General features: G+C 46.1%; 1 protein-coding gene across 2 annotated transcripts; it reads left to right on the top strand.

Annotated features, from left to right (window-relative positions):
• Positions 1-2,210: 2,210 nt before the first annotated feature.
• On the top strand, positions 2,211-26,555 carry Ppm1g (protein phosphatase, Mg2+/Mn2+ dependent 1G). Of its 2 annotated transcripts, XM_006995516.2 has the most exons (11): positions 2,303-2,537; positions 21,377-21,446; positions 21,737-21,822; positions 22,132-22,264; positions 22,898-23,020; positions 23,219-23,313; positions 24,232-24,369; positions 24,603-24,837; positions 25,144-25,273; positions 25,501-25,603; positions 25,940-26,555. In XM_006995516.2, the coding sequence occupies exons 1-11, from the start codon at positions 2,418-2,420 to the stop codon at positions 26,153-26,155; spliced, it is 1,449 nt and encodes a 482-aa protein (XP_006995578.1). In that variant the 5' UTR covers positions 2,303-2,417; the 3' UTR covers positions 26,156-26,555. The 2 variants fall into 2 exon arrangements, with proteins under 2 accessions (XP_006995577.1, XP_006995578.1); XM_006995515.2 differs by having other exon boundaries at positions 2,211-2,537; positions 22,898-23,313.
• Positions 26,556-26,826: the final 271 nt, after the last annotated feature.

The following is a 26,826-nucleotide window of genomic DNA, read 5'->3' as shown; positions in this document are numbered from 1 at the left end:
AACTCCTGACCCTCCTGTCTGTACCTTTCAAGAGCTAGGTATAAGCCACACTGCTTTCTTTACAGTGTGACATTTTAGGGAATGAAAACCTAAGAACAAACAGCAACAGTAACAGCAGAGTAATTTCATTGTCCCCAGTATCCACTTTTCAGAGATCTGAGGGTCATGATAACCTGAAAGCCTCATTCAAAGCTCATGGCCAGAATCTTCACTATTTTTATATGGAACTACCACCTTAAATGGAACAGTTTATCCCTAACTAGTGCACATATCCAAACTGCACCATCTTCTATTGATGCATCTGAGGTCAAAGCTTTGGTGCTAGGTATGAATTCAACAAACACTGAAATTTTTTATTTTTTTCAGACAGGGTTTCTCTGTGTAGCCTTGGTTGTCTTGGAACTCACTCTGGAGACCAGCCTGGCCTAGAACTCAGAGATCCACCTGCCTCTGCCTCTCTGCTGGGATTAAAGGCATGTGTCACCATAGCCAGGGTACATTTAAATATTGAGTACACAGTGTGCTAGGGACAATGGGAACACAGGAAGGATAAATGGGGATCCAAACTAATGCGAGGGACATTAGAGAACCTGAAGTATGCGCTGGCCATGCAGGGTGGGTGGAAAGGTGTATTTTGTGGGTGAAAACACAGGAAGAGAAAGCATGGCTTTGGAGGCACAAGAAGGCTATATGCTGAACCACTGAGTTATCGGGGAAATGAAGGCAAGGAGAGAGACATTCTAGAACCCATTCATGGAAAGAATTGTGGAGGGGACCAATTCTAGTGACTTATGATTAAGGAATTTGGACTGGAGAGCCATAACTAATTCTGGGATTTACTTATTGAGAGTCTCACTCTGTAGCCCAGGCTGGCCTGAAACCTGGAATTTGTGGTCTTCTTGCCGAAGCCTCTCAAGTGCTGGGATTACTGGTATGAGCCATCATGCTGAGCTTTTTGTTTTTAATTTAAAATGTATGAATATGTGTTTTGCCTGAATGTACGTCTGTGCACCACTTACATGCCGAGTGCCAGAAGAGGGCGTCTGATCCCCTGGAACTGAACTGCCATGTGAGTGCAGGAATTGAACCTGGCTAATATGGAAGAACAGCCAGTGCTCTTAACCTCGGAGCCGCCTCTTCAGCCCCCAGTTCTGTGTTTTCAACGAGTTGATTTTCCTATGCGTTGGGGGAATTTCTCCTTTCCCTGACATCCTATCTCTCTACCAAATCTGGATTGTCTTTGTGCCTCTGTTCCCACCGCCCGTGGCCAGCATCCCCGTCCCAAGCCCATCGCGTTCGGGTTAAGGGCCTTCTCCAAGCAGTCGCAGGACCCAGACTCTCCCTGTGTAGCGTACACTGCACACAGGATCAGACGAACCATCGCCAAAACAGGCTGCACCGGTACAAAAGGACGTCCGCGTCACCCCTCCTGATGTTCACGGCCACGGCTAGATCTGTTCCTACTTAGGATCTTTCTCCCGAGGCCAACCAGCTTGCTCGCTGAGCCTCCCACGGTAGCTGACACTCCCCTCCGCTCCTCCAGGCCGGTAACCGCTAATGCCCTTCTCCGCGGCTCTAAACCTACCGCGGGCGAGCAGCGGGCTCGTTCCCGCCTCTTGGCTCTCGTCTCGCCCAGCCGTGCACACCAAGCGTTTCTACCCTGTATCATCTCTCTCTTTTTTTTTTTTCTTTCTTTTTGGTCTTTTCCACAGACCGATGTCTCCGTTTTCCTTTGTCAGGACAGGGCCTCGCAGAGCCCTCGGCTCAGCACCGCGGAAGCGCGCAGCGCACACGCCCCGTCCACTTTAATTGAACCGAAATCCGGCGGGGCTGGTCGGACTCCGAGGGCGTGTGGAGAGGGAAGAGCGGGAGGGACGGGGCTGACCCCACCGCAGGGCACGAACGGAAGACGCACAAAAGAAACTTGGGGCAAAAGAAAAAGAAAACAAGAAATGCCGGGGACGGAGCCGCGGAGCGGTGCAGGGTCAGCCTGGAGGCGGCCGCACGCTCCCGCCGCTCCCTCGGGCCGCGGCCGTTGGGGGGGAGGGGGGCGTGGCGACGAGTCTCGCGGGAGCGGCGGTTGGGCGGGCCGTTGTCCCCGAGGGCGGGGCGAGTTGCTAAGGAAATGACCGCCCGCAGCGGCTCGCCGCGCCAGCGGGGCGGGGTCTGGGGCCGCGCGTTTCCGCTTCCGCTCTCTCCTCCCCGCTCCCGTCCCGTTACCGCCTCCTGGCCGGCCTCGCGCCTTTCGCCGGCACCTTGCGTCGGCTGCGCAGCCGGGCCCGCTCCCTGCCACGCGCGCCCCCGGGGCCCCCCGGCTCCGGCGCCGGCAAGGGTCGCGTCCCGCTCGCCTGCCCCACAGGCCGCCGGCCCCGCCAGCCCGCCAGCCAGCCCGCCAGCCCGCCAGCCAGCCCGCCGCCATGGGTGCCTACCTCTCCCAGCCCAACACGGTGAAGTGCTCCGGGGACGGGGTTGGCGCCCCGCGCCTCCCGCTGCCCTACGGCTTCTCCGCCATGCAAGGCTGGCGCGTCTCCATGGAGGTGAGGCGACAGGGCCCCCGGAGGCTGTGGCCACTGCACGGCCGGAGCCTGACAAGAGAAAGGGAGCGGGGGAGGGGACGGGGTGCTTCCCCGGGCAAGGGGTCCCTGGCGAGAGCCTGCGGCCGCGGTGCGGGAGGCGGCGGCGGCGGCGGCGGCGAGCGCGGGATCCGGGCGGAGAGGGAGCTGCCTGAGCTCGGGGACCGCGGCGCGATGGCCGGTGGCGCCGAGAGAGCCCTGCCATGTGGGGAGAGGCACCTTCCGCCCACTGTCCGCCGTGTCTCGGTGCCTTCGCGCCATCCTCCGGTGCCGGCCCAGCCCTCCAGGCTTCCAGGCGGCGTGGGGTGTAGTTGTCAGAGCGGGAGAGGCCAGCTCGGCTGTCTGCTCGCTGCTTGGCGGAGTAGATGTGAACGGCTGGTTCGCTTTTTTTTTTTTATTCTTCGAATATGTGATGTGGCAGGCCTCTTGGGGCTGGAAACTTGATGGGAAAAAAGGAGCCCGGGCGAATAATGTGTTTCCCGTGCTTAACCCTTCGTTGCTTTAGCCTTAAGACACCTCGCGTTCATTTCAGAGGCTCTGCTTGACCTTCGAGAATTGTCACTCGTTTGTCTTCTTTCCGAAACCTTTTACGACCTTTAGGGAAAGAATTGTCTGTCTCTAGGCTTGCTTGGAAAAAAAAAATGATGCTTGCAATTTTTTTCCTCACTCGATTTCTTTAAAACTTACTAAGTTGTCATTCGCCTGTGCTTATAATTTAGTTTACTCGATTTTCAGTCATTGCAGCCAATTTTTTTTCCTCACAATCTACGGGTAACTTTAAAAAAAAAAAAAAAAAACAAATCCACTTTGGATGCAAGGGAAAACCACCATGTGGATTAACAGCGTTGAGCAAATGGATGTGAGACGACAATGAACGGGAAAACCTGGGTGGTAGGATGGACATGGGAAAGGTGGACAATAAATGTCTTGGAGAAATTTTGCGAGCTCTAGGTAGAGGGACTAGGTAAATGCTCTAATTATGTCTGGAATTGAGGCTTTATCCACTTAGTAGGTGGGCTTCAGGTAGCAGCCAAATACTGTCTCCCTTGGGGATTTTTCTCAAATCCCTCGCTCCTCCCTGTGGTTAGCTCTGGAATGACAGCGTGAACTTAAACGATTTGTTCTCAGACTCAAAATTTATTCCCTCAGTAGCCTTTGATAATGGTTCTAGCATTATCTATAGCATCTAGACAAACAGTTTCAGCAAGGAGAGGGTCCTATTCATCCGTCTCATCTGGCTTAGTGCCCATATTTGACAGCTTGGAAATTGAGGCCTGAAAGGTTAGCACACTTGTTTCTAGATACAAAGAATCGGTATGTATTAAGTTGTTGGAGACAGGAGGTGCTGTTCTTATAGGCGGCAGACTAAAGCACAGCTTTCATACTTCTCAGTGATGCTATACAACTAACTGGCTGTAGTTAGAGACACCTGGATATTTTCCTTTCCTTCAGAAGGAAAGCCCGAGGGATGGCTCAGTGGCTGCTGTTCTTGCAGGAGACCAGAGTTTGATTCTCAGCACCCATGTCAAGCAGCTCACAACCACCTGTATCTTCCAGCTCCACAGACCCGGTGCCCTCTTCTGGCCTCTGCTGATAGATACCTCATTCTCTTATTCATTCATTCATTCTCTCAAAATGGGGGGGGGGGCGGCGGCGGCGGCATTGTGTTAGTCTGGCTGGTGTTTGGGTTAGGCTATGGTGTTTTCTTTTAGGGACTGTTTACCTCAGACTTTTCAAGTTTCTCATTCCTTGATTCCCATTGCTGTGGAATGAAATAGTTTTTCCACTTTATGGGGAACTCTTTCTAGATTTTTGTGAATTGAGTTGCTTGAGTGTTTTCAAATCCAGGAATTCTGTGTTTTTACTTACCTGCTAAACATTTATTTCCCTTAGTTTTTTGGTTTCTCCATTAGTGATTGGAGAACTGCTTCATTTTTAGTTTTGGGTGGTTTGGTGTGAGAATTTTGCTTGACTGTTCTTGGGATCCTAATCTTCATTTTCAGAGGCAACCTACTCGAGCATTAAAGCCTTCCTGCTATATGCTATTCCTGAATTTCCTCTTGTTTGAGTTACTTAGGCCTTATCTTCTTAGAGTACCAGTTCAGATTTTTTCCCCCTGAGACAGGGTTCTCTGTGTAGTTTTGGATCTCACTCTGTAGACCAGGCTGGCCTCGGACTCACAGAGATCCGCCTGGTTCTGCCTCCTGAGTGCTGGGACTAAAAGCCTGTGCCACCACTGCCTAGCTAGTTCAGATTCTTTTCTGCTTCATAGATATTTTTCTCTCTAGGATTGTTTCCTCCCTCCAGGTATTACATAGTGTCTTTGCTGTTGTAAGAAAAGAACTAAGATACTATAGTTTCTAGTCTCTTAAAGGAATCTTTTCAGAAAATAAGCTCTTGACCTAGGAGTATATATAGCTCAATGGTCCAGAAAGATGGGGAAGGGTTATGGTATATCTTTGTCCCTCTTTTCCTAAGGAACAGGCTTGATTCCACCTATTAATGAAGCCCGTTTACATTGTTGGCTTGGTTCTAATGACTGAGTTCCAGGTAAGGTTAATTGTGTATACCTTATAGGGGTTGCTAAAATTCTGACACATAGATTTTAGCCTTAGACTTGTTTTACTCCCTCCCTTGAAGCAAGGGTGGATGGTGGTCATGAAAAGCTGACATTTTATACTTACTGCCTCTTTCCAACCCTCTTTGTGGGGAACCAGAATTTTCTTTTTTTGGGGGGTGGGGTGGGGAACATGTGTGTCAAAGTACCATAGCAATGTTCCCCCCTTCTTCATGGTTTGGAGGGATCCTCTAGCTAGCTGGTTGAGCTGTGTGCTGTGGGGTTAAGAGTAGAAGAGGTTCTGAGAAACATAAAACATTGTGAGGTTTTGGTTGCTGATGAGAAGTCCAGTCTAAAGGCAATGTACTGCTACAAAGGAAAAGGAATTTTGAGGCTCCTCTGAAAGAAGCAGAACAGTTTTCTATGGAGAGTTAGGATTTTACAAAATTCAGTAAATATTTCCCCTTTTTAAAAAGCTGTGTCAGTATCTAATTTGTTTTACATTTATTTTTTGTGTGGATGTACGCATGTGCCATAGCACACATGTGAAGTTCAGAGGACCATTTCATCTCTGCTTCTACCTGTATAGATCCTAGGGATTGAGCTCAGGTTGCCAGACTTGATGGCAAGTGCCTTTACCTACTGTCACCTCTGCAACCTTTTTGGGGAGCTGAGGGGACAAGACAGGGTCTTTCTATATAGCCCTTTCAGTTCTGGAATTTGCTGGTATCCTCCTGTCTCTGTCTCCTGAATGCTAGGATTACAGGTATGCATTGCCATGTTGTATTTGGTATTGATATATTTTGAGTCTGATTTTGAGTAGTAGTCATAAAAGATTATCAAAGATCTGAAGAGGTTGATAGCTTAGCAGATAAGAGCACTTGATGCTTGTCCAGAGGACCCTGGTTTTGTTTCCAGTATCCATGTGGCGGCCTACAGCTACCTGTAACTCCAGTTCCAGGAGATCTAACATCTTCTCCAGGCCTCCTGGGGCACCAGGTACACGTGTGATGTACAGATAGACATTAGACATTCAGGCAAAATGCCCATGAACGTAAAGTTTTATATATATATTTTCTCCCACCCGCCAATTCCCAAGTAACCACTCAGAGGCTTACTATTACTTATAAATGTCCTGCTTGCTCAGTGGCTGAACGGCATCTGACTCTGCCCTTCCTCCTCCCAGAGTCCTTTGTGTCTGCATGTCCCTCCTAAACTTCCTATCTGGCTGCTGGCCTGTCAGCTTTTTATTAACCAATGAGCTCCAAGTTCTCTTAGGTTTTATGTGATGTAGTTGTGCCATGTTGGAACACCATATGTAGGCAAAGTTTTCCCATTCTAGGAGCCGCTTCCAAGCTACCACACAGAGGTTTATATTAATTGTAAACGTTCAGTTGATAGCTCAGGCTTGTTTCTAGCTAACTCTTACACTTAAATTAACCCATATTTTTATTTATGCTTTGCCACATGACTTATGCCTTGTTACTTCATGTTTTACATGTCCTGCTTGCTCAGCTCTGGCATCTCTTGGTTCTGCCCTTCCTTCCTCCCAGAGTCCTCTGTGTCTGCATGTTCCACCTATACTTCCTGTCTGGCTACTGGCCTGTCAGCTTTTTTTTTTTTTAAAGATTGATTTATTTATTAGGTACAGTGTTCTGTCACATGTATGCCTGCAGGCCAGAGAGGATGCCAGATCTCATTACAGATGATTGTGAGCCATGATATGGTTGCTGAGAATTGAACCCAGGACCTCTGGAAGAGCAGTCAGTGCTCTTAACCTCTGAGCCATCTCTCCAGCCTGGCCTGTCAGCTTTTTTTTAACCAATGAGAGTAATACATTTTCACGATGTACAGAAGGATTATTCCACAGCAATATATCTTAAAAAAATTTTTTAGAGAACATCTAGATTGAATGTAATGCTGAATAGAAAAATCTTTTTTTTATTTATTATCTGTACAGAAGAGGGCACCAGATCTCATTACAGGTGGTTGTGAGCCACCATGTGGGTGCTGGGAATTGAACTCAGGACCTCTGGAAGAGCAGTCGGTGCTCTTACCCTCTGAGCCATCTCTCCAGCCCGAATAGAAAAATCTTAAGAGGCTTGCATGACTGTTTGTTTTAGGATGGTCTCCTATAGGCTCAAACTTTCTGTGTAGCTGAAGATGACCTTGAACTCCTCACAGGTGCTGAGATAGTCCTGAGTGCAGCTGTGTCAAGCTTCAGTCTTAATGGAGAAGATATTATAAGATGGGATATCGGATATCACAAGCGTGCCATGGGGCTCTGTTTCAGAGAGGGAATCTCCAATTAAGGAGCATTTATTACCTGATCTTCACATGTATTTTAAAGCACCTTCAATGTACTGAACCAGATCAAAATTTCTTTGTCTAAGGCAGTGGTTCTCAACCTTCCTAATGCTACCACAACCATAAAATTATTTTCGTTGCTACTTCATAACTGTAATGTTGCTAATGTGATGAATTATAATATTTTTGGAGATAGAGGTTTCTCAAAGAGGGAATGACCCTCAGGTTGTCTAGGACCTAGTCAGACTTTTTTTTTCTTTTTTTGCTTTTCAAGACAGAGTTTCTTTGTGTAACCCTGACTATCCTGGAATTCACTCTGTAGACCAGGCTGGCCATGAACTCAGATCCACTTACCTCTACCTCCCAAATGCTGGGATTAAAGTTGTGCACCACCACTGCCTGATTTCACCTTATCTTACATTAATTTATATTGTTTCTGTTGGTTTGCCTCTTCTGAACATTTTATGTGAATTGAGTTGACCTTTTTTCTTTGAGTTAATCAGTTTTTATTTTATGTGTATAAGTTTTTTGCTCAAATGCATGTTTGTATACTGTGTATATGCCTGGTGCCCATGGAGATCAGAAGAGGGTATCAGATCTTCTGGAACTGGAGTTCCAGATGGTTGTGAGCTACCATGTGAGTGCTTGGTATCATACTGGAGTCCTGTAAGAGCAGCAAGTGTTTTTAGTCACTGAGCCATGTTTCCAGCCCTGTGAGTTTTGTTTGAAAACGGACAACTAAGCCCTGTCATCCTAGAACACTGGTGGTGTTGGTCTCTGGCTCAGGGGAATCTGCAAGAAAAGAAAGTGCCCTTTACCAGGGGAAACAGGACTGTGAGTTGGTGGTCAGTTAGCATCAGGCTGCTTTTACTAAGTGTAACTGTTTCATGTTTTTATTACATCTCTTTAATCATGTACATATGTGTCTGCATGCCTGTGCCACAATGCCCGTCCGGACATCAGAGGACATTTGCAGGAAGTGGCTCTGTCTTTCCATGATGTTGATCCAAAGGATCAAATTCAGATCGTCAGGCTTGGCTGAGTCATCTTGCTGGCCCTAACTGTAATTTTTAAAAAGATTTCTAAAATTTTTATTTTATTTTATTTTATTTTATTTATTTATTTTCAAACAGCTGAAGCCAGCTTTATTTAACACCAGAGAGGCACCTCCTCAAGTTCTGACCCCACCCCTGGACAGGGCACAGGACCCAGTCACTCAGTGACCAGAGTTCAGGAGACTGCAGATAACATGCTTCAAGCTGGGGATTTTGTAGCTTAGGGGCAGAAGGAGGTGGGAATTCATTTGGGGCAGAATGGGGAGTTAGCTGGTTCCCTTAGACAAGCTGTTTTGGAAACTACAGGATCTGTTGTCTCCTTTTGCGAACACCAGGTGTCTGGGTAGGGGGCATCTGCTTTTCTTCCACAGTCCCCAAACATCTGGCTCCCTGGAACTCTGAGCTAGGTTTCAGGGCCTTGATTTTGACATGGGATGAGGGTGGGGTGGGGTGTCCTTTATTCCAGATTCTTTTTTTTTTTTTTTTAAGATTTCTTGCATACAGTATCCGGACTGCATGTTTGTCTGCAGGCCAGAAGAGGGCACCAGATCTCATTATAGATCTGGTTGTGAGCCACCATGTGGTTGCTGGGGATTGAACTCAGGAACTCTGGAAGAGGAGCCAGTGCTCTTAACCACTGAGCCATCTCTCCAGCCCTCCAGACCCTTTCTATACAAATAATAGAGATGTCATTTTTCTGTCTAGCTACTTCCTCCTGGTTGGGGGGGGGGCAGTGATTCTAGGAGCTCTGAGTCTGGAGTGACTCTACTCTAAAAGAAGTATTGCTTTGATTTGGTCTTGTGTGATAGGCCAAGTGACAGCAGTGAGGTGACCCAAGAGGAGCTTCTGTGAAAGGTTTAAAAGACAAGGCAAAAGTGTGAGCATGAAGAGGGGTCGAGAGGAAGAGGCGAGTGTGGGAGGAGCCAACCAGAGGATGAGACTCACAGTTGGAGTTTTAGTACCTGGTCCCAGAGCCTTTGGACCCCCATCCCTGACAAGCTAAACTTTTTATTTTTATGTGTATGAGTGTTTTGCGTATGTATTTGTATGTGCACCATGTGTCTTATCTGGTTCCCATACAAGTCAGAAAAGGGTGTTGGATATTCTGGAACTGGAGTTACAAACAGTTATGAGCCACCATGTTGGTGCTGGAACCCAAATCTAAGTCTTCTGCACGAACAACAAATGCTCTTAACCAGTGAGCTGTCTCCTCTAACCCACATATATATATATATATTTAAACGATTTATTTATTATGTGTACAGTGTTCTGTCTGCATGTATGCCTACAGGCCAGAAGAGGGCACCAGATCCCATTACAGATGGTTGTGAGACACCATCTGGTTGCTAGGAATTGAACTCAGGACTTCTTGAACAACAGCCAGTGCTCTTAACCACTGATCCAGCTCTCCAACCCCCTAGTCCTTTATTTTTAATAGCTCAATAATATTTCCCTGTAATTTTGTTTCTTTATTGCTGATGTTTAGATTTGCACATTTGCCTATTGTGAATAATGATGCGTGTACAACTTTTTGTGTGGAAATATATTTTGGGTATATATCTAAGAATGGAATTGCTATGAGTGATATTAGGAAATGTATATTTGCCCTTTGTATCTAGTCATATTAAAATCCTTGGACTCATCAAAGTAGTGTCTTGTATGCTAATGATCTGGGTGACAGCTGATAGCCCCTATGTATCTTTAGAAATGAGGGATTGTCACAAGAAAAACTGAGGTCTAGTAGATAGTTGGGCCTTTCAGCACACATCCTTAGCTAGAGAGGCTGAAAGGTTAATGACCAGTGGCCAATGATTTGATTAGTAGTGCCTGTGTAACACCAAAGGAGTACAGGGAACTTAAAGCAGCTGCATGTGTGGAGATCCCCAGAGGGCATGAAAGCTGAGCCCTCACTCAGTCTGCTGAGATGGTTCAGCAATGCCCAGTCCTGCACTCACTAAATGTTTCCCGGAATTCTGTGATTTGCACTAGCAAACTAATTGAACCTAGGGAAGGAGTTGTAGGAATGTCTACTGCTTTAGGATTATTTATTTGGTATGTGAGGAAAAACCTTGTGGTCACAGAAGTGTATTGTGAGAATACTACCACTGAGCTCTATCCCCATCCCTTATAGATAAGCTCTTACTAGGGTAAGGAGGTTTCTTCCTTCCTAGTTTGGTTGAGGTTTTCTGTCATGAATGAGCCTTTAAGTTTTGTCAAATAATGTCTTTGTTTGTTGTTTGTTTATGTCAGTATGTGTGCTGTGTGCGCGCACAGGTGCCCACAGAGTCTGGGGCGGGGGGTGTAGAATTGCTTGGAGGGGGGCTGGAGGCATGGTTCAGTTAAGAACACCGGCTGTTCTTCCAGAGACCCAGGTTCAATTCCCAGCACCCACATAGCAGCTTACAACTGACTATAGCTCCAGTTCCAGGGGATGTGACACCTTCACACCAGTGCACATAAAATAAAATGTTAAATAAATTATTAAAAAGAAGGAATCGCATAGAGGTAAAGTTTCAGGTATTTGTGAACCGCCTAATGTGGGTTCTAGGATTTGAACTCTGGTCCCAATAGGGCAGTAAGTGCTCTTAATGGCTGAATCATCTCTCCATCCCTATCAACCGCTCAGCTGCTTTTTGGGGGGAAGGAGGTGAGACAGGTTTTCTTTGTGTAGCCCTGGCTATCTTGGAACTCACTATGTAGATCAGGTTAGATTTGAACCCAGAGGTCCTGACTGCTTCTGCCTCTCAAGTGCTGGAATTAAAAGTGTGTGCCACCACCAACACCACTATACCCGGCCTATACCAATATTTCTGTTTGGTAGAATTCACCAATGAAGCCATCTTAGGTTGGACTTTTGGTGTAGGAAGAAGTTGTGTTGTTGGTTTTCAGATCCTTTTGAGACTGTACTCACTGGTTAGCCCAAGTCGGCCTTTAACTCACTGCAATCCTCATGCCTTCCGTATACTGGGATTAAAACAGGTGTATGCCATCACTTCTGGCTAAGTGTTTGGTTGTTGTTGTTTTGTTTGTTTTTAGTTTCTGGTTTTTTGAGACAGGGTTTCTCTGTATAGCCCTGGCTGTCCTGGAACTCACTCTGTAGACCAGGCTGGCCTTGAACTCAGTGATCCACTTGCCTCTGCCTCCCGAGTGCTGGGATTAAAGGCACAAGACACCACCACCAGGCTCTGACTAAGTGTTTTAATTATGTAAAATACACAAGGACATTTACATGTTGACCACTCACATGTGTACAATTTAAAGCTAAATGTGATATTGTGTGTCTGTAACCCCAGCATTTGAGAAGTCAGGGCAGGAATTCAAGGATTGTTTATGCTATACGAAACCCTATTTCAACAAGAAAAGGAGAATGCATTTTGCAGTATTCAATATATTCACATTGTGTAACTAATTTTCAGAACTCTTTATTTTGGAAAACTGGACCTCTGACTCAGAAGACAATTCCTCAGTCCCTAGAAACCACTATTTTATACTCTATATGACTTTTTTTTTTTTTTTAACAGTAGGGAAATTGAGGCATTGTCTCATTATGTAGCCCTGGGTGGCCTCAAATTATCTACTTGTATCAGGTTCTTGTACTTGCCATAATCTTTGTGCCTTTGCCTCCCAAGTGTTAGGATTACAGGTATGTAACACCATGCCTGGTTTAATTTTTATTTTTCATCAAATACATGCATTGTGTGTGTGTGTGTGTGTGTGTGTGTGTGTGTGTGTGTGTGTGTAATATCTCCCTATTCAGTGTGGTTGTGCACATGGATGCATGTGTTTGAGTAGAAGCCAGAAATTGGCATCAGATGGTTTCCTGTGTCTCCTTGAATCGCCTTGCCATCTTATTTTTTGAGACGTTGCTCACTGAACCCTGAGATCATCCATTGACTAGACTGTCGGGCAGGCCCGTGAGCTCCAGGGATCTACCTATCTCTGCCTCCCATCCCCCTACACCCAGGGCTGGGGTCACAGATAGGTGTTGCTGCCAGCTGCTTTGTTTTCTGAGACAGGTTTTCACTATGTAGCCCTGTGCTGTCTAGCTTTTATTTATTTATTTTTATTTTTTATTTTTTTATTTTACAATACCATTCAGTTCTATATATCAGCCACGGGTTCCCCTATTCTCCCCCCTCCCACTCCCTCCCCTTACCCCCAGCCCACCCCCTATTCCCACCTCCTCCAGGGCAAATCCTCCCCCGAGGACTGCGATCAACCTGGTAGACTCAGTCCAGGCAGGTCCAGTCCCTTCCTCCCAGACTGAGCCAAGTGTCCCTGCATAAGCTCCAGGTTTCAAACAGCAAACTCATGCAATGAGCACTGGACTTGGTCCCACTGCCTAGTTGCCTCCCAAACTGATCAAGCCAATCAACTGTCTCACCTATTCAGAGGGCCTGATCCAGCTGGGGGCCCCTCAGCCTTTGGTTCATAGTTCATGTGTTTCATTCATTTGGCTATTTTTTTTTCAATAATTGTGTCTGGCTTTTATGTGGGTGATGGGAATCAGAATTCAGTTGCATGGTAGCATTTTACCAACTGAGCCATCTTTCCAGGCTGAATATACTTAATTTTTAAAGTTATATGATATTATGTTATCTTTTAGGGCTGTTTGTTTATTATTAGATTTATTTCATATTTCTTAATGTGTGTATATGGAGAGCCATGCACATCCCACAGTGTACATATGAAGGTCCAAGGATAACTTGTGGATGTTAGTTGTCTCCTTCCTCTACGTGGGACCCATGAACCGAATATCAGGTCATGTGGCTTGGTGGCAAGCACCTTTACCTGCTGAGCCATCTCAGTGACCCTTTTATTTGGTTATTTGAGACAGGATCTGGTATAGTATACACTGGTCTCAAATTCTTGATCCTCCAGGTTTTACCTCTCATGTGCTGGAATTATAGGCATAAACCACCATAACTGGCTCTTAAAATTAGAAGAGAATTCCCTTCCTAACTGCCATTGAATCTTTTATCTTGACTTACAAGGATTTAGATGTGTGTGTGTGTGTGTGTGTGTGTGTGTGTGTGTGTGTGTGTGTGTCAGTGGTTGATTTAGAGACAGGATAGCTATCAGGAGATTGGAATCAGTGAAGAGAATTAACTAACCCTTTATTAAATGGATGCATACATTGCATAGAAGGTCAAAAGGGCTGTGGAATATATGACTTCAGAAGACCAAGGCCTAATAGCCTTACTTACTCTCTGGTGACTCATGTTGTGTGTATTCTGAATCATCTCTTCTGGACATCACAATAATACATTTCTGGGTTTCATGTTGCAAGTGAGAGAGAAGATCCATCCCGTCCTACCCTCCCGCCCCCTGCAGGGTTTCTTTGTGTAGCCCTGGCTATTCTGGAACTCACTCTGTAGACCAGGCTGGCCTCCAACTCAGAGATCTGCCTGCCTCTGCCTCCTGAGTGTTGGGTGTGTGCACCACCAACGCCCATCAAAGCTGTATCCTTTGTAAAGAAAAATTTTAGTTCACAGTTTGGAGGTTCAAGCATGGTGCTAGAATCTGCTCCACTCTGGTGAGAACCGTGTGGCAGATGTTAGGAGAACCTGTCGAAAAGATCCTTTGTTATTAAGACTTAGGAAGCAAGAGACCTGGGATGATTCAGGCTCTCTTCATGAGAGGCAGTCTTGTGAGAGTAATACACTCTACCAGACTTGAATCATTCCTGCAAGCCAACATTACTCTTCCATAAGGCTGTAGCCTCTACCTGATTCTAGGTACCACTACTACCTCAACACTGCCACACTGGGGGCCTGGCCTCTATAGAGCATATACATCTCTAGACAGCAAACCATATCTAAACCATAGCACCATCCTATAAGCAGACATGAAGGATCTGCAGTAGACCCCAGAGCAGTAAAGAAATTTAAAACAGTCTTTGCTTTTGCATACTGGTTTAAAATCTGGCTTTGGACATAGGACTCCTTTCTCCTGTGGAACATTGGATGACAGTGTGAAGTAGTGTCTATTCAGTGCCCGATTATTGGTAAAGGCAAGAAATACTGCAAGTTTCGAGCATTGGTATAGTTGGGAAAGGCGTCTTAGAGTCATTGAGATGTAGAGTCTAACAGACAGAGGAATGAGTAGGGGGGGTAGTGTTAGGAAGAAGGCTAGGAGAAAAGACTGAGTACATATGTGCTTTGCTGGGTAATGGAAGAGTATCTGTTAAAAGTGGAGTCGTTGGAGAATGGCATTAGAATTAGGAGATCCGGTTATACACATGGGTAGTAGTGACTGCCTTAAATTAAGCAAGGCAGGAACAATGTGATGAAAGCTACCAAGAATAACTCAGCAGTCCTCTAATAGATGACTAACAGCTAGGAATTTAAAGATGGACCACTATTGGGTGTTGGCTGTGGAAGTTAAAATTCCACAGAAAGAAATAAAACCAAAGAAATAATCTTAGTGATTAAGGGCACTTGTTGCTCTGGCAAAGGACTTGAGTTTGATTCCCAATACCCACATGATTTGCAGCCGTCTGTAACTCTCGTTCAGGGGATCAATTCTGACCTCTGTGAGCATCAAGCATACACATGGTGCACATACAAACATGCACACAAAATGCTCACACAAAAAGTAAACTGAGTAAACCTAATAAATACAATATTAAAAAAGATAGAAGACAGTTCAATCTTCCTTCCTTCCTTCCTTCCGTCCTTCCTTCTTTCCTTCCCTCCCTCCCTCCCTCCCTCCCTCCCTCCCTCCCTCCCTCCCTCCCTCCCTCCCTCCCTCCCTCCCTCCCTCCCTCGATACAGAGTTTCTCTCTATAACAGCTCTGGCTGTCCTGGAACTTGCTTTATAGGTCAAGCTGGTCTTGAACTCATAGAGATCCGCCTGCCTCTGCCTCCTGAGTACTGGGAGTAAAGGCGTGTGCCACCACCGCCCAGCTTATTATTTTTTAATGGAGGCTTCTGTGTTCCTATTATAAGAGTATTGAAGTGGAACGGACAGCCTCTAAGAACAATCAGTTGAAGGTACAGAAGTATAGCTCTTCACTAAATTCAAGAAACCCTGAAACAATGACATGCTTTGTACAAGATGATTCTTCAAAGTACCTGAGAATAAGCCTGCAAAACAAAAGTTGTTTGGATTGCTCTCTCATATTTTTTGCTGTAAACAAGATCTTGATAGAGAAGGATTTGAGATTAGGACTTAAAGAAGAAAATGTTAGTCTAGGAAGAGAAGAACCAGAGGGAAAGGAAAGTTTAGATGAAGGTGGGGAGAAGCTCAGCAGAGAAAGAATAGCACTGAACTTGAACAGTGTGGGAAAGACGTGACTAGCTGTGTACACAGAGTACACACACACAAATGTTGAATGAACGTAGTGGCCGCAGTCAACGTGATCTCATACATTTTGTGACCAACAGTACTTAGTGTTTCTGATTTAGGACTGACTAAAGAAAGCAGTTGGCAGTTATACAAGGTTGGATGAGTTTTTCTAGATTGTAAGAGATGATGTTGAAATACTTGGCTGTGACTCAGAAAAGAACAAAAACTCCAAAGGTAAAGGTTCTGAGTAAAGATGTAAGTGAAATTAAAGCTCTTAGAGAAGGTGGAACAATTCCAAATAATATCGTAGGTCTGTAATCTCACCAAAAAGTGCAAGAGTAATGTGGGATCGTTCTAGGAACTGAGACCTGCATATGAGATGAATCTATTGTGGGCATTTCTCTTTATGAAGGATAGACAAGAAAAGTGTGAACCAAGTGCCAGACTTCAGAGCAGAATATCTGTATAGCAAATGGCAGTTTACAGTTTTGTGTTGTCCTGGTGACTGTCTGATAAAGTGGTTAAACTATTGTTATTCCATATTATAAAAGAGGGTGAAATTGACACAAGGTAGTGGCCAGAAGATCATTTAGTGCAGTCCACACTTTTCTCTGTATCAGCTAATCCTGCCAACTGCGTATCAGAAATATTTGGAAAAGGCTAACTATAGTGACTCATCCTATTACCCAGCACTTTCAGGGATGAGACAGGAGAATCATGAGTTTGAAGATAGCCATGTAGTGGGACCCTGTCTCAAAAACAGAACAAATCTGGCCTTTAATCCCAGCACTTGGGAGGCAGAGGCAAGTTGCTGAGTTTGAAGACAGCCAGGGCTATATGGAAGACAGTGTCTTGAAAAACCAACTAGCCAACTAAGAAAACAAAACAAAAACCAGAGCAAAACAAAAAATCTGGAGGAAAAACATGGCTATGTTGAACATGTATTAACCCTCGCCCAATTGAACCCAATATACTTAATTCTTTGTTTGTTTGTTTTGGGTTTTTTGTTTGTTTGTTTTCTGTGTAGTTTTGATGCCTGTCCTGGAACTCCCTCTGTAGACCAGGCTAGCCTCGAACTCACAGAGACCCGCCCGCCTCTGCCTCCTGAGGGCTGGGATTAAAGGCGTGCGCCGCCGCCGCCGCCGCCGCCGCCGCCGCCGCCGCCGCCGCCGCCGCCGCCGCCGCCGCCGCCGCCGCCGCCACCACCCAGCCTTATACTTACTTCTTGGTGTTATTCTTTAAAGAATACAGTATAGAATTAGAGAAAAACCAAACAGGACAACAAAAAACAGGGGGAAAGAATGCGTATTTTATAGCATTTACATGAATTAAATAATGTGAGTAATCTAGAAGCGATTTGAAGTGTACGGATAGCACTGGGCGTGGTGGTGGCCACACTCTGTAGAGAATTCTGTAGAAATTGAAGTAGATGTTGAAAACAGAAAAAAAAATATTATTTCACCCCCACTTTCAAGTTTAATATATTATCTTCCAGGCACTAAATATACCTTTAACATCCTTCCTTCCTTCCTTCCTTCATTCATTCATTCATTCATTCATTCATTCATTCATTCATTTATTTATTTATTTATTTATTTATTTATTTTTGGGAGTTGAGGGCCGAACCCAGGGCCTTGCGCTTGCTAGGCAAGCACTCTACCACTGAGCTAAATCCCCAACCCCACATTTTTCTTCTTATTCGTTTAATATGTTGTGAACCCATTTCTCTAACACATATTCATCATTTTTGTGTACACAAACATACCTTTAATATTGTTTGTTTTATTTACTTTGATCGAGAGAAGGTTTTACTGTGTAGCACAAGCTGGTCTCAAAGTAATGATCCTCCTGCCTCAGTCTCCTTAGTGCTGCAGTTACAGTTGTAAGCCAAAATGCCTGACTTGGTACTTAGCATTTCTAATAGCTATTTATATTCTACTGGAGAAGCTCCATTTGCAATCATTAGTAGAAGTTTAGGTGGTTGATAGTTAGTTGCTTTTGTTTTTTAGCCAGGGTATCACTGTGTAGACCAGGCAGGCCTTCCGTGATCTGCCTGCCTCTACCTCCTGAGTACTGGGATCAAAGGTGTATCCCACCAAACACAGCTTAAAATTGCTTTTGTTACTCAATAATGCTATAATAAGTTGTTGTGTTTTCTCTTGTGAACTTCTTGCTATGTATTCCTGACTGGCCTCAAGTTCATGGCAAGCCTACCACTTTAGCCTCCCAAGTGCTAGGATTCTAGGCATATACCACCATGCTCAGCATTTAAATATCCTTATACTTATACTTTCTGTATCCTTGTCTAATTACTGTCATAAAACAAACAATAGTCGGCCAGGCAGCGGTGGCACACGCCTTCGTGAGGCAGAGCCAGGCAGATCTCTGTGAGTTTGAGGCCAGCTTGGTGTACAGAGCAAGATCCAGGACAGGCACCAAAACTACACAGAAACCCTATTTTGAAAAAACAAAAAAAAAAAAAAGAAGTTGTCAAATTCATAGATCACTTCAGAAAAATGTTTAAAGATTTGTATGTATGTATCTATGTCTATGTCTGTGTGAGTATGTGCCATGTGTGTGAATGTACCTATGGAGGCCAGAAATAGGCATTGGATCCCCTGGAGTTGGAGTTACAGGAAATTTTGGATCTTAGCGTGTACTGTGTAAGAGTAGCAAGTGTGCTTTAACTCAGGATCTCTCCAGCCCTCCACTTACAAACTTTGATACATAGTAGCAAGTTGTTCTCCAGGAAACCTAATTTATAGCCTGGTGGTGTGGGCTAGAAAAATGTGTTTCTGCTTCACTCTTACTGTTACTGTACATTACTACTTTCTAATTCTAATTTTGTACAAAAGGATGTTTCTGCATTAGTGTTTAGACTGACTCCAGTGTCATTAAACTGGTTTTAATGTTATTTAAATGTGGACAGACAGACATACCTGGGCATGGTGAGGCACGGCCTTACCAGCACTTGGGAGGCAGAGGCAAGCAGGTCTCTAGTTAGACGCCAGCTTGGTCTCCAGAGGGAATTCCAGGATAGCCAGGGCTACACAGAGAAACCCTGTCTCGAAAATAAACAAAACAAATGTGTATAAACAAATTTTATGGTAACAAAACTACAAATAAAATTAGCAGGATTATAAAGGCAACATTAAAATGATACAATTGTTCCGGTCAAAATTGGACACTCCTCAGGAATTAGTGGTGACTGCTGAGGAAGAAGCTCTTAGGAGTTAGCATGCATACACTTACCCAGGGGTTAGCATGCATACACTTACCCAGGGGTTAGCATGCATACACTTACCCAGGGGTTAGCATGCATACACTTACCCAGGGGTTAGCATGCATACACTTACCCAGGGGTTAGCATGCATACACTTACCCAGGGGTTAGCATGCATACACTTACCCAGGGGTTAGCATGCATACACTTACCCAGTGTTTATCCCATGTCAGTTCAGTTCTTCTGCTTTTCTGTAAGCCAAGCTAATTCTCCTTTGGGGTGTAGAGGATGTGGGACAGGGTCTCACTCTAGTCCAGACTGGTCTTGAACTTACTGCAGCCCTTACTTCAGTCTCCCCGAGTGCTGTGTTCCAACCCAAGCCATCTTACGAGGCTATTTCCTCCATTTCCGTAGTGCTTCCTATGTCTTATGTCTGTCACTGGAAATTTTTCATGAATCACTTGACCTGGTCTCCCTTTTGTTTGTTGATTTAGCCCAAGCGTATAGAACACACCGACACATAATAGAGTCTCAAATATTTGATTAGTGAGTGCATTCTTAGGAACATTGACGTTTGAGATGATGCCGAGCAACAGGCAATCATAAGTACAAATGAGAAGAATGTCCTTGCGTGGTGGTAAGAGGAGAGGAGAGGAGAAGGTCTAAGAAGAAAAACACTGGCTTAGATGGAAGGAAGGCTAGCTAGTGTGGTCCATGGGGGAGTCGTGGGAGAGGGCGAATGGGACCTTTGGTTTGTGGTACTTAACTCGGGCCTGAAGAAGAGACAAAAAAGGCACTGCAGTTGATGATGACCACAGGTATGCTGCTTGTTTGGGGGGCACTTTGTATTGGTGACATGGGGGATGTCTTTCTTCCCTGCCTTATGTTTCATTTTCTTAGCTAAAAAAATGCCATAGTCTTAGTTCAGCTCCAATAAGAGAATTACTACATTCAGAATTTTCAATATTGATATAAATTTTAAAATGCTGATGCCTTAAAGAGGAAAGAGAATTATGATTGAAATTAACTCACTTGCCTGGCAGTGGTGGCACTCAGGAGGCAGAGGCAGGGGGATCTCTCAGTTCAAGGTCAGCATGGTCTACAGAGTGAGGTCCAAGGCAGCCAGGGCTATATAGGGAAACTCTGTCTTGAACACGCCCCCACCAAAAAAAAAAGAAAAAGAAATTAACTCACCCAAGGTAAGTACTGAGCTAATTAGCATTTGTACCTTCTGTCTGAAGAGAGTAGGTGAAGGAAGTTCTGGTGGTTTTCAGGGTATTGTACAATAAGCTGCAACATACTTTTACCACAGACTGACTGACAGCCTTGCTTGAACTTTGCCCTGCCTGGAACATTAGTTTGAGGCAGTAGAAACTTGTTAGAAGAATTTGATCAAGCTTGTCCTTTTAATGAAGAAAGGGTAGTGTGGGCAGGGCCTTTTCCAGCTCCACCTCAGATTCAATTCATGAATGGAGTGGTATTTCAATTCCACCTGGGGGTAGGAGGTAGGAGCCTGATGGAGCTGTAAATTCTAATTAGCAAGTACTATACACAGTGTTTTTTAATAACTTAATTTGTTGCAAAGAGAATTCCTTTGTAAATCCTTTAAGCTGAGGACAACTTCTTGAGTTAAGCTTTAGGAAGAATTTGTTAAGATGCTACAATGCTTCTTTTTTAAAAAGTGTGTTAGCACAGTATTGTTTGCTGCTGTTACAGTCTTCTGTAGAATCCCCTGGTTTTCAGGTGTGTAAGGTCCTATGGTCTTCTTGCTATTTATTCTCGTCAACATTTCCTTCCTTGAATTTCACTGGTTATTCAGAATGGCTCCGCAGGTAACTGTATTGTTTAGTTTGGAGGGAGGGTTTCCTGTGCCATGATGACTTGTGTGGTCAGAGGACAACTGCTGGGAATGTGTCCTTTCCTTCCATCATGCATGTGGGTCCTGGTGATCAAACTGAAGTAGACAGGCTTGGCAGCAAGCACCTTTACAATCTGAGCCATCACATGGGCCCAGAAGTAACTTTTAAAGTGCCTGTAATCTGATTCTGTAGCTTGGAAGGGTGAGGTCTGATTTACTGAACAGCTAATAACCAAATATTCTTCTCTGGCAGACCAGGATCTCCTAAAGTGGAGGATGCTGTCTGTGTTATCGAGGTGGAGGTCTGAGTCTGCTCTTCTTACTCCTCCTCTGGGACCCTTCTTGGCCTTCCTCTCCTGTACTCTTTTATTACCATACCTTCCTTTCTCATTTCTAGTCCATGTTTGGCCAGCCAGAGGATGGTGCTATGAAGATATGAAAGTACCTTGTGACCTAAAATATAGAAGTAATGTTTGAACTTGAGACGTGCTGATTATGTTCCTTCTTCTTCTAGGATGCTCACAACTGTATTCCTGAGCTGGACAACGAGACAGCCATGTTTTCTGTCTACGATGGACATGGAGGTAACTTTAGCAGATTATATTGGTAACAGTCTGAGACCCCCAACTCCAGACTTTAACAGGCAAGAGAAGGGATCCTTTGTTCTTTTACTTTCCAGGGTTGAACTAAGTCTAATAGGTAAGAAAACCTCAAGGGCTATGTTAATACACTCCTCAGAGAAGTGATATTGAAATGTGTTTCCAGAGTCAGACTTTCCCATTGTTCTACAGCTAGGTCTCAGGTGTGCTAAAGTGTTTATCACCTGTGTCCTTGCATGTGGGAAGCGATTTTGTTAATAAAACCTTTCTTCTAGGGGAGGAAGTTGCCTTGTATTGTGCCAAATATCTTCCTGATATTATCAAAGATCAGAAGGCCTACAAGGAAGGCAAGCTACAGAAGGTCTGTCTTCCTGCACTGTTAATTCTCCACATTAATTCTTGGAGGGTTCTCCCTCATTTTCCAACCTTTGGCTTCTCTTTGCTCTCTAGCTATTGTTTATCTGTGACATTTTTTCTTAAAGAGTCCTATGCCCAAAATAAGCTTCTTCCCATATTCTCAGGGTTCTAAACCATTTTATCTATTTGTGTGTGTCTTAGTGTGATTGACTACTCCTGAATCTGCATCCCATCTGTGTGCATAGAGACTGTGTATATTAGGCAGTTCATTTGTACCCACGTGGTTATCTTATACTACTTTGCTTATATTCAGGCTTTAGAAGATGCCTTCTTGGCTATTGATGCCAAGTTGACCACAGAGGAAGTCATTAAGGAACTGGCACAGATTGCAGGGAGACCCACTGAAGATGAGGATGATAAAGAAAAAGTAGCAGATGAAGATGATGGTGAGTGTGGCATCCTGTATTAGAGAGAAATGAACACTTTGTTGTTACCAGTTCCAAGAAAGGATGGCTTCCTAGGGACCTGGGGAGTTTTTGAATTAAGAACCCTGTATAGTGTTCTACATTATATGTGGTTATAACAAAGAGAATTAACGTTTGTCTAGTGCAGAGCTCTAAGCATTTTTGCATATATTATGTTTTGATATTTTGATGTGGTTTTCCTGGTGTACACATACATACACACACACACACACACACACACACACACACACGTTATATGTTATATATGTGGCGACTTTTTTTTTTTTTCAAGCCTGGGGCAATTATTAGCCTTGGTAGTTGGTTATTACAACTTAGCCCTTCCTCTAAGCTAGTGTTGGGGGTTTCTGGGTCCTCGGTCAGAGTTAAGGTTTCAACTCAATACACAAGAGGTACAGTGGTGGTGGTGGGGTATAACTGGAGTTCCTCGGACCAAGAAAGACCAGCCCGCTACTGAGGAGAGCTCGGGGGACTGTTTTTCTGAGAGTTGATGAGGGAGTGGAGCCTTAGACTCGGGAGGTAAGCGGGAAGTGCTGACTAGTGAAGGGACTGTCCTGTGAGGAGTGGGTGGGGCTCTGATCGGGTCTCCTCCCGCAGTGGACAATGAGGAGGCCGCACTGCTGCATGAGGAGGCCACCATGACTATTGAGGAGCTGCTGACACGATACGGGCAGAACTGTCAGAAGGGCCCTCCCCACACCAGATCTGGAACTGGGACAGGTGATGAACCAGGGCCTCAGGGCCTCAATGGGGAGGCTGGACCCGAGGACCCAGCTAGGGAAACTCCTTCCCAGGAAAATGGCCCCACAGCCAAAGGCCACACAGGCCTTTCCTCCAACTCGGAACATGGGACTGAGGCAGGCCAAACTGGGGAGCCTGGTACTGCTACTGGTGAGGCTGGACCTTCCTGCTCTTCAGCCTCTGACAAGCTGCCTCGAGTTGCTAAGTCCAAGTTCTTTGAGGACAGTGAGGATGAATCAGATGAGGCGGAGGAGGAAGAGGACGACAGTGAGGTAAGGGCTTGTGAGGCAGGCGGGTACTGAAGTTGCAGTGAGGGCCTGTTTGGGGCCGTCCTGCTTCCAGCTCTCCCTGAAAGTTTTTACTGTAGTGTGTGTGTGTGTGTGTGTGTGTGTGTGTGTTGGGGTCAGAGGATCTATAACATGCACGAGTCAGTTCTCTATTTCTGTCATGTAAGGCCTGGGGTGGTATTGATGGTGAGAACAGTATCAGGTGACGAGGCTTGCCAGCAAGTGTCTAATTCACCTTCTGGGTCTCCTGACCCCTCCTCTTGTACTTGAATGCCCTCCCCAGACTCCCTGCACTCTAAGCCGCCTTTGAGGGCATTGCTCGCACCTTTAACCCTTACCTTTTCTTGATTTTACATTCAGAAGAATACATTTTAAGATTTAAAAGGGAAGCATGTGTTTACTAATTTTGTGGTGTGTACATGTGTGTGCCTGAGTGCGAGCGTCTGCTTAGAGGTTAGCGGACAACTTGAAGGCTGGCTTTCTCCTTCCACCGTGGGAGTTCTGAGGAGTGACCCGGTCACCAGGCTTTGCCCAGAGCCGGCTCTCCGGCACAGTAGAGTGGGTTAGTTCCGACCTTTCAGGAGCTGTCTCCTAGAGAGAGAACAGGAAGGCAGTTTTCATTACTTTGGGTATTTGGGTGTCTCCTTTTCCCAATGTTTATTCTCTAGAAGGTGTTTGACTGGCTGCTTTGACCCTCCCCAGGGCTTCTTCTGCTGATGACATCTGTGCCCAGTTCAGAATGTCAGTTTGTCATGCTTATCCTAGCCTCTCCCCTGCCCCCGTTTCCATGACCTATCGGTTCTATCCTTGACTAGTGTCCGGGTTGTAGTTTGAGTCTGCTGAAGAAGGAGGGCAAAGGGTGTCTCAGGGCCCCAGTCTCAACAGCTTGGACTCCTCTGGTAGGAATGCAGTGAAGAAGAGGATGGCTACAGCAGTGAGGAGGCAGAGAACGAGGAGGAGGAGGACGACACCGAGGAGGCCGAAGAGGATGATGAAGAAGAAGAGGAGATGATGGTACCTGGAATGGAAGGCAAAGAGGAGGTGTGTGGAGAAGGAAATGAGGGATTTTAGAAAGAACAAGAAACAAGTGTAAAAATCTCCTGATTTAAGAAATATATCTCGTGATATTTTAGTCTTTAGTTCATGATCAGGAGTGTTAATTCTGCAGTGGGGACTGCAAGGGCAATCTGGATAGGACTGCCTTTAAAAAGGCAAGGGAGCATGCCGCCGTCTCCGGACAGCCCTTCCACAAGGCTCCCTTTCCTCCTCTTAAGCCTGGCTCGGACAGCGGCACAACAGCGGTGGTGGCTCTGATCCGGGGGAAGCAGCTGATCGTGGCCAATGCGGGAGACTCCCGCTGTGTGGTATCGGAAGGCGGCAAAGCTTTAGATATGTCCTACGATCACAAACCAGAGGACGAAGTGGAGCTGGCGCGCATCAAGAACGCTGGCGGCAAGGTCACCATGGACGGGCGAGTCAACGGGGGCCTCAACCTCTCCAGGGCCATTGGTGAGGACCAAGAAGCCATAGGGAAGCCTTGCAGTCTTGTCCTCTGTCCCAGATTACCTAGTAGCAGAGGTTAATATTCCAAGTCCTGTGGCTTTCAGAATAATGTTAAACATCTTTGTGAAATAGTGAAGTTATAGTTCTCACTGTGTCCTGGTTATTTAAAAAAAGGCAGATGAACCCTTTGTTCTGATAGCAGATCTGAAACTAGGAAAGCTAGAGTTTAGTTCTTCATTCCACTAAGTCATGGGCCTGCCTCTGATACCCATCTGGGAAGCATTCACACCGCTGACCATTCTTACCTTTCAGGAGACCACTTCTACAAGAGGAACAAAAACTTGCCACCCGAGGAACAGATGATTTCTGCCCTTCCTGACATCAAGGTGCTGACTCTCACTGACGACCATGAATTCATGGTCATTGCTTGCGATGGCATCTGGTGAGCACTGGTGATGCCCTGAAATGCCCTTCTGCAACCTTACTTGTGTAAGGCTGGCGGCTACGGTAGGAGTACTGCAAGGCAGGCTTCTGGGGGAATTAAAGCCGCAGGCAGAGCTGAGGAGCCTTTCTTCAGGAGCCGACACTGGCCTGCACCAATACTGCTGCCTACTTGACTGCTCTGCCTTGGCGGGACTAAGGATTCTGACTGTCCTTTTTTGACCCCAGGAATGTGATGAGCAGCCAGGAGGTTGTAGACTTTATTCAGTCAAAAATCAGCCAACGTGATGAAAATGGGGAGCTTCGGTTACTGTCGTCCATTGTGGAAGAGGTGAGTCTGAAGCTGGAGGAGGGTACCTAGTCTACACAGCCGTGGGCCACGTTCTTCTCTCCACTGGAGCTGAGGCCTGAGGCTGGGGTAGTATTAGCCACCCCCAGACACACTGGAAGACCCTGATCACATACAGAGTTGCATCTTTCCGCGTGCCCCTGATGTAGCCCTAGGCATCCAGAGTTCCCAGGCGTGGGTTTTGTGATGCCTGCTGCCCATTCCTTCCTTCCCTTCTGCAAGCCTGTGGTGTTAGCAAGGCCAAGCCTTCTTGTGGTACTCTAGGTTCCCAGGGAGGCGTTCAAACCCCGTGGCTAAACTGCCTCAACCTTGTTGTAGCTGCTGGATCAGTGCCTGGCGCCAGACACTTCTGGGGACGGTACAGGGTGCGACAACATGACGTGCATCATCATTTGCTTCAAGCCCCGGAACACAGGAGCGCTGCAGCCCGAGAGCGGCAAGCGGAAACTGGAGGACGAGGAGGCGGCGGCGCTCTCGGCCGAGGGGGCTGAGGAGAACGGCAGCAGTGAGCAGAAGAAGGCCAAGCGGGACTAGCAGCCGTCCTGACCCTGCTGCCCACCTGGACTGTGTTCTGAGCCCCTGGACCCGAGACGGAATTTTGTCTTTTTTCTTTTAGCCTTAGCAGTGGGTATGAGGTGTGCGGGGGAGCTGGGGGGCTTTCCTCGGCCCACTCCAAAGGACTCTGCCCCCGCGGCAGGCAGCCGGGAGCCTCTGCTGGCCCTCGGTCCTCTCCTCGGGCGGGCGGGCGGCGTGTGCCTGTGCTGTTGTGTTGGAGGGAAGGACGGACCAGCGGTTCTGATTTTTACTCTGTGAACACTTTATTTAAGGACATTCTTTTTTATTGGCGGCTCTGTGACCCTCGCCGCTTGCACCTGCTCTCTGTTGTACACTTTCGAGCAACACTTTTTCAGACTAAAGGCCAAACAAAACCTAACCGTGCCCGCAGTGTCCTTCTTTACCCTACCTTGACCCCGCCGGGCCCGCGGGGGAGCCCTTGGGGAGCTGTAGGTGCCTTCCTGCCAGTCGGTCCCAAGTGAGCGGGCTGCCGGGGCTCACACTCGGGGCTCGCACTCCGAGCTCACACTCCGGGCGGCTCACACTCAGGGCTCACACTCGGGGCTCACACTCAGGCGCCGCTCACACTCCAGGCTCACACTCAGGCGTCGCTCACACTCGGGGCTCACACCCCGGCGCCGCCGGCTTCC

Source organism: Peromyscus maniculatus, chromosome 22 (assembly GCF_049852395.1).
Source record: "Peromyscus maniculatus bairdii isolate BWxNUB_F1_BW_parent chromosome 22, HU_Pman_BW_mat_3.1, whole genome shotgun sequence".
Taxonomy (NCBI): Eukaryota; Metazoa; Chordata; class Mammalia; order Rodentia; family Cricetidae; genus Peromyscus; species Peromyscus maniculatus.
The sequence above is the reverse complement of the archived record's forward strand: the minus strand, read 5'-3'. Positions and strand labels throughout refer to the sequence as shown.

What these genes read in the sequence shown, in the direction of transcription:
- Ppm1g (XM_006995515.2), top strand. Translation starts at nt 2,418, where the DNA reads ATGGGTGCCTACCTCTCCCAGCCCAACACGGTGAAGTGCTCCGGGGAC. An exon ending in GCTGGCGCGTCTCCATGGAG is followed by an intron (nt 2,538 to 21,376) that starts GTGAGGCGACAG and finishes TTCTTCTTCTAG; the next exon opens with GATGCTCACAACTGTATTCC. An exon ending in TGTCTACGATGGACATGGAG is followed by an intron (nt 21,447 to 21,736) that starts GTAACTTTAGCA and finishes CCTTTCTTCTAG; the next exon opens with GGGAGGAAGTTGCCTTGTAT.